We start from the raw sequence: 12173 nt of genomic DNA, 5'->3' as shown, positions 1-12173 counted from the left end.
GTGCTGCCGTGCGGCAGGCAACGCCAGCTTCAGCAAGAGGATCCAGAAGAGCATCTCCCAGAAGAAGGTGAAGATCGAGCTGGATAAGAGCGTAAGTGACGGCGGGACGGGACGGCATCGTCCTGCCCGCCCCCTTGGGGCTCCAGGAGCGCCGCCGACGGGGGCTGTTGGGCGGAGGGTCCAGGGGTCCCCCTAGACCTGGCTGCAGTGGGAACCCGTTGTGTGGTCTCTGGTAGGAAGCAAACAACAAAGTCGCTGCAACTCTGACCGCCACCCCCACCGACGCACTAGCACTCGGTGGTTCCGCTTCTCCCCCACCCCTCCTGCCCGCGTCCCCTCCACCCCCCGCGCGCTCCCCGGGTCGGTGCTGTTCGCTGCCTTCCCCCTTCCTCCTCCTTTGAGATCGGGAAACGAAACAAAGGGACCGCGGCTCGGAGGGCCCGGAGTAGTTTTCTTGCAGCCCGGCAGCTCCTTCTGGAATGGAGGCGCCTTCTTTGTTTTGCTGCTCTCGCTGGCGTTTGGCCCCAGGGAGTAGCTCCCCTCGTGTAGGGAAAGTGGGGTCCTGCCAGGACCGAGGACTGATAACCTCAGTAAGACCCCTTTCCTGGTTCGCCCGAGTACAGAGGGAGGGGAGCCTAGCTCACCCCGCGCCTTGCGGGGAGTGGGGATTGTGAACCGTGTCAGCATCCAGCGCAGCTGCTCGCAAGGTGGGGAGCACGTAGCCTCTACGGCTTTGCCATCCGTTTGGCAGCCATAGGGATTTCTTTTTCCGTCCTTTCACACGTCTGTGTTGTTGTTTTGGTTGGGGGGGAGGGGGATGTTATTTCTTTCCTTCTTTTCTTCGACCCTCCATGAGGTTTTTAAAGGGCGAAAGATTTATGCGCTCTGAAGAGAAACCAGAGTATCTATGAGGTTTTTAGAAACAACCTTCGCCACTTTCCGGAGTTCTGGCTGGCGGTAAATGAATCACCAGATGCCAGAACCTAGTACACATCCTGCATATTTTTAACCTAGACTTAGTTTAAAAGTTAATTTAAAAGCTTTAGTCCTTAATAATTTGGTTTTTTAAAGGCGTTTAACTGTTGGTATATGAACCGCAATATTTCACATGTTACCGTGCAACTCTCAAGACTACATTTAATTGAAGCTTTTGCAATGTTTATTTGTGATACTTTCTGCCTGCTAAACAGGTAATAAGTAGTTCTTAGTCATGCTCATGAGAAACTTTTCAAGTAAACTTGAATTTCTTGTTGCTTTGATTGGGAAAACATATTACAGATAAATGCACTCATTAAATACTCAGAAGTTTATAATTCAAATTTAAATGTAAGTAGGTTATGAAATCAATAGCTCATTTGTAAAAATGGATAGTTTTGTATCTGGATTATAATTTGGGTATTGAGAAAGAATAGGAAGCATACATCATGCTACTAAAATACGCTCTTTGAGTAGAGAAAATACTATAAAATAGCAAAACTGTGGACAACGTCATCTTTCCCCTTGCTAACAAAACAACATGACCTAAGGAATCTAGTTCACCCTCACTGCAATTTAATGACAAAATCCGGAGAGTTGAAATTTCTCATTCTGCTTCTCTGTCTCCCTTCCTACCCCTCCCCACCCCATCCCCCAATCCTCTCAACTGTACTGCCAGACATGGTATGTTTTAACTGGATGCAGGACTTAAACATAGAAACATGCTGTTTTGTTAACAATGGCCTGTTTTGATTGTTTTTATTTTTAATAATTCACTGTGCCCAGTGTATTTTACTAATACATAGGTTACATAATCATATTTAGTCTGTGAAACTTTTCTGTTTCAGGCAAGGCATCTTTACATTTGTGATTATCATAAAAACTTAATTCAGAGTGTCCGAAACAGAAGAAAGAGGAAAGGGAGTGATGATGATGGAGGAGATTCACCTGTTCAAGATATTGATACTCCAGAGGTAGATAAAGTTTCTGTTTGTTAAATGTAAATCCTAAGTATTCCATTCTGTAGCTTGGATTAAAAAATACAACAGGGGTGCCTGGGTGTCTCAGTTGGTTAAGGTCTTGATCTCACAGTCGGTGGGTTCGAGACCCGTGTTGGGCTCTGTGCTGACAGTTCAGAGCCTGGATCCTGCTTCAGATTCTGTGTCTCCCTCTCTCTATGCCCCTCCCCCACTAACACTGTCTCCCTCTCTCAAAAAATAAAATAAAGACAAAAAGAATTAATAAGAAATAAAAGATACGAGCAAATTTTTTAAATGCTTAAAGCAGAAACTCTGAAAATGAAAGCAAAATTAAATATAGCCAATTAGCAAGCAGTTACACAATTTAACTTGTATTTTCAGTTGACCATGCTGATAGCTCTGTTGCCTTTTAACTTTTTTTTGCTCCCAGTTTTCAATATTTATCTTCAAAAGATTAAAGTGTTTAATACATTTATAATTTTGATTATATAAAAGGGATAATGGAATGGAATTAATTAAATAATGTAATTTTGTTGTTTAATAATGGAGTTACACTTTTATTGTGCCAAAATTGGAATGTTATTATATGTATCAAAAATAACTATTTTGAAAATTATATGAACTAATTTATATATGTTTATTTTTTCTAGGTTGATTTATATCAGTTACAAGTAAATACGCTTCGGAGATACAAAAGACACTTCAAATTATCAACCAGACCAGGACTTAATAAAGCACAACTTGTTGAGGTATTTATGAGTTTTAAACTACTTACACTTTAAATGAGCCTGTTCATGCAAAAAAGAGTCATTAAAAGCTAATAAAGTTGTTATTGTAGTATATGTAACAATGCATTTTAGTCGGATCAGTTAATTAAAAGATTTACACTGGAAGAATCTTGTTTCTTAGAAATGTTTGCTTGCCACTTAACAAATTTATCTATGTAACAACTACTTAGTGGATTGTATGTAGTTTTCTAAGCATCTTTTAATACTGACCTTCAGAAATATGGGTGATAATATTTAAATTCTCATTCTAGAAATCTGTTGGTTTTAAAACTCTTAGTAAATATTTATTGAACACCTAATTGAAGCATAATAAAATAAATTGATAAGCTTTAATGTCTTCATTAGAATTTATTTTTTGAGTTTCTGGTGGATTAGATCTACAGATAAACTCATAAATAGTATTCCTATAACTTGTTGATTTAAGTATTTCAGAATTTGGCCTTATTGATGTTAATATGTTTTATTTGAGGCATCTATGCTTTTTTCACATCTAGAAGATGCAAAGGCTTTTATCCAACATTTTACATAGCTTTTACTTTGTTACAGAACTAACTTCTAGTCCTTTGGTAAATGTTGAAATGTATGTATTCTCAGGAATGAATTGAACCAAGAAATCTGTAAATCCTATTAAGGTGTTTGTATATTTATATATTTATAATTTAATCTTTTTACATAAAAATGCTTAGTCTACTAAACAGAATTGAAATGTAAAAATATAAGTCAGTTTTATCATAGTTTTTAGCTCGGGGTTTAAGGCAACATTTTCTAAAACATGCATATTAAATAGGGTAAAAGTTAAAGAAGGTACAATTCTTTGGCAGAATGCTTTTTTAACATTGTTAAGATCTAATATATTGACTTTTTAGCCAGAATTTCCTCTCTCCATCTTGCCACAAACATTCAGCTTTTCTTTAAATTTGATATAACAAAAACATAGATATTACCTACTGTGATGAAACTGTATCCATATATACTGATACTGATCAAGTGGATGATACTTTTGTTTTGGGACAAATGAGGACCAAAGAACTAATTATTTTAAATGTTATATTTAATGTACCGTTGATCCTTGAATGATTCAGGGGTTAGGGACACAGTCAAAAATCTTCGTATAACTTTTGACTCTCCAAAACCTTAGCTACTAATAGCCTACTGTTGACTGGAAGCCTTCCCGATAACATACACTGTCCAGTTGTATCTCATACATATATATATACTTATTGTATTAGAATAAAGTAAGCTAAAGAAACAAAAATGTTATTAAAATCATGTAGAAGAGAAAATACATGTACAGTACTGTACTGTATTTTTTGGAGAAAAAAGTGTGTAAATGGACCCTTGCAGTTCAAACCTGTGTTATACAAGGGTCAGCTGTATATATATATACATATATATATGTGTATATATATATATTTTTTAGTGTCTAAGCCACAACTGAAATATTTGCTAATCTGATCTTTAAAAAGCTGTGTTATTTCCAGAGCTATTTTCTTCTTTAGAAATGAGAAAAAATCCAAATGGCTTTGAGTGTAATAGTTTACTTAGAAATGCAGATAAGTGATAAGAGATCCCAGAGTTAGATGACTGTCCTCCTTAAACCTCTTAATTATCATATGAGTAACATTTTCTTTAAGAAATTTTATCTTCTACAATCTAGATAAGCATATCAACACCTCAGTTTAGTCTGTTGTGCTTACTGGTAGTTGCAGTGCACACGTTAGATTAGCATAATGAAAAGGCCAGAAGGCAGGTAAACATTCTTCAGTGAAAGTTCCTCTTTCCTCTCTCATTTTCCATCAATAATACTTATTCAAAAAAAACTCTCAAGGAACCTTAACAGAGTACTGCCAATGAATGAATGAATGTAAGATACAGCAAACATATTTATAAGATATTTTATGGTTTGTTTCTATAGTACCAAAACTATTTCAACTATATATTTATCCTTTTTGTGAGTAGAGTCTACATTCTCTTGATTTCATTGGTACTTAAAGCTTAAAAATATTTACTTACTAATGTAGATTTTAATTATAAAATTTAAATACATTCTAATTATCTTTAATTGAGTGGGTTGGAGGGTCCTTTGAAATCACACTATCTCTGGCTCATAACATCATATTCTGATATGCTTTTCATCTTGCTGGTATTTTGTTAAACAGTTTATTTTTAAAAGGAGATAGCTCTTATCACAGCACATTTTCTTTTGATGAAAGTGTTTTTTTACCTAGTATGAAATCTGTTAATATCTATAATTTAATTTCTTTTTTTTTTTTTTATAGATAGTTGGTTGCCACTTTAGGTCTATTCCAGTGAATGAAAAAGACACCTTAACATATTTCATCTACTCAGTGAAGAATGACAAGAACAAATCAGATCTCAAGGTTGATAGTGGTGTTCACTAAGAGAGATGGAATTGAGACTAAGACTTGGATGTTCAGATGTTAAGACTGTTTGCTGTTTTTTCACATGTAGAAATGTTCCTTGTGTATTTTTTTACAGAGGATTTTCTCTGGTTTTATTTTCTTTGTTTCCGACTCTAATAACTAGTTGGAAACTCATGTAAAATGGGCTTTCCTAGATTAAGAAATATTTTAAATAAAGGTGATTACTATTATAGTTGCTTCAGTGTATTCATTTTGTGAAACTTATTTTTATATTAAACTGACTAGGTGCTACATTTGTTGAGAGTTTAATGTAAAGATCATCTTGTTACCACCTTTTTTTTTTAATTCCAAGAAATTAAGGGTGAGGAGAAGTAACAAATGTAGCACCTTTGCTTTCTCTGGGACATCTGATTTGGAATCAAAGATATCCTCATTAGCATTATTCTTTAAAGTGCATTTTAGTGCTAACAGATTTGAAAAATAGACTTCCGTTAAGGTTTAACTTCTTTTTTATTTCCATTATTATCATTTATTATTACTACTACTACTTGATAAAGTATTAGGAAGAACAGTTTAATTTATATACATACCTCCTTCCAAAGAAGACTTAATGTGTCAGAAAAGATAACACAGTGCTGAAAGTTCAAATAATATAGAGTTAATTGTGTTCCGTTAAATTTTGTCTTGGAGAAAGAACAAGTGTTTGTATGATATGAACATTGAAGTTCTGCAGTGCCCATTAGTTTTCAGTCATTCCCTGTATCATTTACATTGCAAATTAAAACTCATAAGTTGGAGAGATCTAGAAATCTAACAAGATCTTTAAACTTTGGTTCATATGTAACTCTGACTTGATTTATATTCTGTATTTTTTTATATTTCATTCTTGGTCCATTTTCTATTAAACTTCTTATGATTACAAATCAAATTTATAGTTTATGACACCAAAACAAAACCGTTTCAGTTAATGTTCTTGATTATGGTACAGATTTTAGGCTAGAAATGGATCAGAACATTAATGTAGCTCAGGGTTTCTCAAGGCTGACATTTGGGCCTGATAATTCTTTATTGTGGAAGCATGTCCTGTGTGTTGTAGTTTTAGCAGCATCGTTGCAGGCCACACTAGTGCTAGTGGCACTCCAAAGGTGTGACAACCAAAGCTATCTCTAAGTGTTGCCAAACATGCCCTGGGAAGCAGAATCACCCATGTGAAGAACCACTGATGTAGCTAAATCTAAAGTAGTGATACATTAGAAGATTCGTCCATGTATTTTTAAATGTACTGAGTGTCTTGGCAGCTACAAAATATGGTGAAAAATAAAGCAACTGTTCTTTGTTCTTGCTGTAACCATTTAAAGATTTATAGTTGACCCCTGAACAATGCAGGGACTGGGGCACCAACCACTGCATAGTTGAAAATCCATATACAACTTTTGACTTCCCCAAAATTTAACTACTAATAGCCAGCTGTTGGCTGGAAGCCTCTTTGATAACATCAACAGTAGGTTACATGTATTATATACTGTAAAGTAAGCTAGAGAAAAGAAAATGTTATTAAAACCGTAAGGAAGAAAAAAATACATTTACAGTACTGTGCTATAAAGAATCTGCATATATGTGGACTTGCACAGTTCAAACCCATGTTGTTCAAAGGGTCAACTGTACTTTATTAATGGGCAGAGACTGTGATAATTGATATTATAGATCCTCTCATTTCTGGCATTCCAGAAATCTTTGTGAGAAGCTTTAGCTCTCTGAAAGTGAATCACATAGCTGGAAGGTGATTGTTTATTTGAAGAAAGTAATAACTTCCAGATATTTTTATCTAAATCTATAATGTATAAAAAGTTAATTTCTTTAATGTTTATTTTTGAGAGAGACAGAGCATGAGTAGGAGAGCGGCAGAGAGAGAGGAAGACACAGAATCTGAAGGAGGATCTGGGATCCAAGCTGTCAGCACAGAGCCCAGTGCAGGGCTTTGAACCCATAAACCGTGAAATCATGACCCTCATTAGCCAAAGTCAGACACTTAACTGACTGAGCCACCTAGATGCCCCAAAGGTTAAATTTTTAATAAAACTTGACTGTAGGGTTACTTTTTCCTATAAAATCACTCCATTCTTGTGAAAGAAGCTTGAAATAATCTGCTTACATTAAATTACCTGTTTATGATGTAATGTTTGAATAATAATGTTAATTTCATATAGTTAAGTATTCGCATAAAATATAGTTGGATAAAAAGTGAATCGAGTTCTGGATGTTAGTTACCTAATGAAATTAAGTGCTTGTTAGAGCAATTTATTTTTTTATTTTATTTTATTTTTTATTTTATTTTTTTTTTAATTTCTAGGANGCGAGATCATGACCCAAGCGAAAGTCGGACGCTTAACCGAATAAGCCACCTAGGCGCCCCTGTTAGAGCAATTTAAAGCATGAAAAATTGAGAACTTCATCAAAGCTGAGGAACTCAAGATTCTGCAGTTGTATATAGATTTTTTAATTATTTGCTACTAGGTTTTAATAATTCATTAGAAATTCACATCTTAATTCATTGGAAGTCTTTTTCTGTGTTTGTATTTGAACCAAAAAATCTCTCCTATCTGTTAGGGCATAGGTTTTACTTACAATGTTAAAATTGGCTGGGCAAAAGGAAGAAAACATAATGAGTAGCAGCTACTCAAGAAATAAGTCAGTTATTTGGTAGAACTATCTTTTATTGAACAATTTAGGAAAAGGCTAAAAATTAATACCTGAAATATATTTCTTTATAAAAACAAGCTCTATATATTATTTCTATATAAAGTTTTTTTTTGAGGTAAAATTTATATGGTATTTATAACCATTTTAAACTGTGTAATTTGGTGGTATTTAGTGTATTCACAATGATGTATAACCACCAGTTCTAATTTAAAAATTTTTATCACCCCATAAAAACACTCATAAGTAATCAATCACTTCCAGTTTCTCCTTATCTTCCTCCTCTGCCAACCTCTAATCTGCTTTCTGGCTCTATGAATTTACCTATTTTGAATATATTTATAAAAGGATTCATATATGTCCTTTTGTGTCTGGGTTTTTTCACGTTGCATATGTGTTCAAGGTTCATCCAAGTTGCAGCATATTTATCAGTACTTTGTTTCTTTTAATAGCTGAATAATATTCCATTGTGTGGTATGTGATGTGTTTGTGTGTATGTGTATCACAATGTATGCATCCATAGATGTACATTTGGGTTTCTACCTTTGGCTAGTAATAATGCTGCTATGAACATTTCTGTGCACATTTCTATTTGAACATGTTTTCATTTCTCTTAGGTAAATACCTAGGAGTAGAATTGCTGAATCACATGGTAATTCTATATTTGACTTTTTGAGGAACCTCCAGATATTCATAGTAGCTGTACCATTTTACGTTTTGACCGGGAATATACAAGAGTTTCTATTTCTCCAAATTGCCAATACTTGTATTTCCTTTTTTTTTTTTTTTAAATTAAAGTCATCCTACTGGGTGTCAAGTGGTATCTCATTGCAGTTTTGATTTGCATTTCCTTAATGGCCAATGATACTGAATATCTTTTCACATGAGTGTTGCCCACTTGTATTATCTTCTTTAGAGAATATCTATTTAAATCCTTTGTTTATTTTTTAATTGGATTGATTGTCTTCTTGTTGCAGTTTTTTTTATAGTAAATCCATATTTGATCCACAATTTGCAAATATTTTCTCCCATTCTGTGGACTGCCTTTTCATATTGATAACGTTCTTTGATGCACAAAAGTTTTTAGTTTTTATGCAGTCTAATTTATTTTTTCTATTCTTACTCTTACTTTTGGTATTGTTTAAGAATTCATTGCCAAATCTGAGGTTATGAAGACCAACCCATATGTTTCTAGTTGTTTTTTAAAATATATATATATTAAAATGTAAAGCTATATATATTTATAAGTATATATATAACATAATATATTGAGGTAGAGGCTCAACTTCATTGTTTTGAATGTGGTTATCCATTTGTCTCAGCACCATTTATTGAAGACTATTCTTTTTTCACTGAGTGGTTTTGGCACCCTTGTCAAAAATCTATTTTCCATAGATGTTTGGGTTTATTTCTGTATTCTCAATTCTGTTTCATTGGTTCATATATCTATTCTTATGCCAGTACTAGACTCTCGACTGCTGTAGCCTTGCAGTACGTTTTGAAGTCAGGAAATGTGAGTCCTCCTACCCTCCTCCTCCTTTTTCAATATCATTTAGGCTATCTGAGGTCCTTTGTAGTTTCATACTGGTTTTTTCATTTCTTGCCAAAAAGGCCTTTAGAATTTTGATGAAGGCTGTATTAAATCTGCAGATCACTCTAAGATTGCTATATTAACAATGTTAAGTATATCCATCCATGAACATGGGATATCTTTCCATTTATTTTGGTTTTTAAAAAGTTCTTTCAGCAATGTTTATAGTTTCCAGTTTCCAAGCCTCTCACCATCTTGATTAAATTTATTTCTGATATTTTATTCTTTTTGATGCTACTGTAAATACAATTGTTTTCTTGATTTCTTTTGTGGATTGTTCATTACTGGTGTACAGAAACACAACTGATTTTCGCATGCTGACCCCTGCAACTGTGCTAAATTTTATTACCTCTAATAGTATTTGTATATATACTATGAGGTTTTCTATATATAGATTCATGTTAACTGTGAACAGAGATAATTTTATTTCTTCCTTTCCAATTTAGATCTTTTCTTTTTTTCTTTTTTTTGTTTTACCAAATTACTCTTGCTAGGATTTCCAGTACAGTGTTGACCAGCAGAGGTGAAAGCAGGCATCCTTGTCTTGTTCTTTTTCTTTGGAGGAGAGGTTTCAGTCTTTTACCGTTGAGTATGATGTTAGCTCTGGGTATTTCATAAATGCTTTTTATCGTGTTAAGGAAATTCCTTCTATTCATAGTTTCTAGGTGTTTTCATCTTGAAATGGTGTTGATTTTTGTAAAATACTTTTCCTGTAACTATTGAGATGATCATGTGTTTTCCCCCCTTTAGTCTACTAAGGTGGTGTATTACATCAGATCATTTTACTTTTTTTTAATTTGTTTATTTTGAGAGTGGGGAAGGGGAGGAGCAGAGAGAGAGAGAGAGAATGAGAATCCTAACCAGGCTCCTGACTGTCAACATGGGGCCAGACACAGGGCTCGAACTCACCAGCCAGGATATCATGACCTGAACCAAAGTCAGACACTCAACTGACTGAGCCACCCAGATATCCCTTAAATGGTTTTCTTATGTAAACCACCCTTGCATTCCCAGGATAAATTTAACTTGGTCATTGTATATAATCCTTTTAATGTGCTTTGGGGTTTTGTTTGTTAATATTTTGTTGAAGAGTTTTACATCTATATTCATAAGGGATATTGGTCTGGAGTTTTCTTGTATTGTCCATGCCTGACTTTGGTATCAGGGTAATACTGACACAGGTTTTTATTTGTAAAATTCTTAGAATATAGGGGCTACATATATGCCACATATTTCTCTCTAGATATACCACTCTGCAAAGATGAGCCCATTATGGTGATACCATTCTATAGAAGTAAATTGGGGAAGCTAAATCAGTGTCAATTTACTATAATTTTCTAATACCAATTTCTCTTCAAATCTTTGAGAGAAAAGTTTGGGCTTACACTGTTAATGCAAAATGATTTAGAAATATATGAATATGATTATTTTTCTTTGGGGAGAATTATTATAAAGCCTGTAATGCTTTACTGGTGAGATCATTTGTATTTTGCAAAAATGATTTCTTTTTTTTTTAAGTTTATTTATTTATTTTGAGAGAGACATAACATGAGTGGAGGAGGGCCATAGAGAGAAGGAAAATCCCAAGCAGGCTCCCTGCTGTTAGCATACACAGCCCCATGCAGGGTTCAGACTCACTAAACCATGAGATCATGACCTAAGCAAAATCAAAAGTCAGGGGCTTAACCAAGTGAACCACTCAGGCGACGTGCAAGAATGATTTCTTTTGGAAAGAACTCCTGTGTACCTGTTAGCAACTATAGACAAGTTAAAGTTTCAAGATGGTCTGTTGAATGTTCTTAATCTGTCCTTCCCTTCCTCCAGTGGTTGTTGCTCATTATTTGGGTTCTCCATCTGGCTTCCAATTCTCAAATAATTTTTTAGGATAGTACTTAATCCCTGAAAACAAAAATATTCAAGGTGTTCATATGATCAGGAGGCATTTAGTTTATATGAACTAAATAAAGTGTACGATCATGTGTCCCATGTCAGTAAAGGTTTGTTTTCCTAAAAAAGAAATAGATTAGATGATGCTATTAAATAATGTAGTGGTTAAGATTCTAGATGCTAGAGTAAGACTGGCCCTATTCAAAACCTGGCTGCTCTGATAATGAAACCTCAAGCTATTTAATCTCCCTAAACCTTGGTGCTTTGGCTGTAGGACAGGAATCATGATAGTACCTACCTCATTCATTTGTAAGACAGTGTTAAGAAAAATAGTAAATTTTTAATAAAAGTTTGTCTTATAGCTAAAAGCTAGTGACAAGATAAAGCATCTATTTATTAATATGATTAAAAGAAAAAAATTTTTTAAATATGTTGACCTAGTTGGGAAAAGTTGCATAAGGTAAGTTGTGTGAACATTCATATTTTTATATTTATTTGGTAATATAAAAAGAATGTGTGCTTCTGTTATACATTCATTTCTTAAAAAATGTAATTTAATTTCATATTACAAAAGTTATTTCCAGAAAGGAATATATGATGAATAATCATAATAATCTATAAAATTCCATTAAATATTTAGCTTTTTATCAATACTATTTTTCTCATCAGATTTTGTTTGCAGTAATAAGGGAACACTTCTTCAAAGGCCGTTGTTGCCTCACAGATACCCTCACGCTGATGTATTATAATTAGAGATACTGAATCTTTAACGCTTTTTTCCTCCCTCACAGAGGGTCTATACCAAGTAGAAAACAAAACAGGTTTACTGATGATTTTCTTATTTACCTATTCCCTACACTGTTTCAGAAAG

At 34.1% G+C, this 12173-nt stretch overlaps 1 protein-coding gene across 1 annotated transcript in view; it reads left to right on the top strand.

The window, feature by feature from the left end:
- SAP30 (Sin3A associated protein 30) overlaps nucleotides 1-5357 on the top strand; it is a 6827-nt gene extending 1470 nt beyond the window's left edge. The window contains exons 2-5 of the mRNA XM_077779643.1: nucleotides 4-91; nucleotides 1824-1949; nucleotides 2606-2704; nucleotides 5023-5357. Of these exons, the coding sequence (XP_077635769.1) occupies nucleotides 4-91; nucleotides 1824-1949; nucleotides 2606-2704; nucleotides 5023-5145 (436 nt within the window). The 3' untranslated portion in view covers nucleotides 5146-5357. The remainder of the gene's footprint in view (nucleotides 1-3; nucleotides 92-1823; nucleotides 1950-2605; nucleotides 2705-5022) is intronic.
- The last annotated feature ends 6816 nt before the right edge of the window (nucleotides 5358-12173 follow it).

This window comes from Crocuta crocuta, unplaced genomic scaffold (genome assembly GCF_008692635.1).
Source record: "Crocuta crocuta isolate KB4526 unplaced genomic scaffold, BGI_CrCroc_1.0 scaffold158, whole genome shotgun sequence".
Taxonomy (NCBI): Eukaryota; Metazoa; Chordata; class Mammalia; order Carnivora; family Hyaenidae; genus Crocuta; species Crocuta crocuta.
The sequence above is the reverse complement of the archived record's forward strand: the minus strand, read 5'-3'. Positions and strand labels throughout refer to the sequence as shown.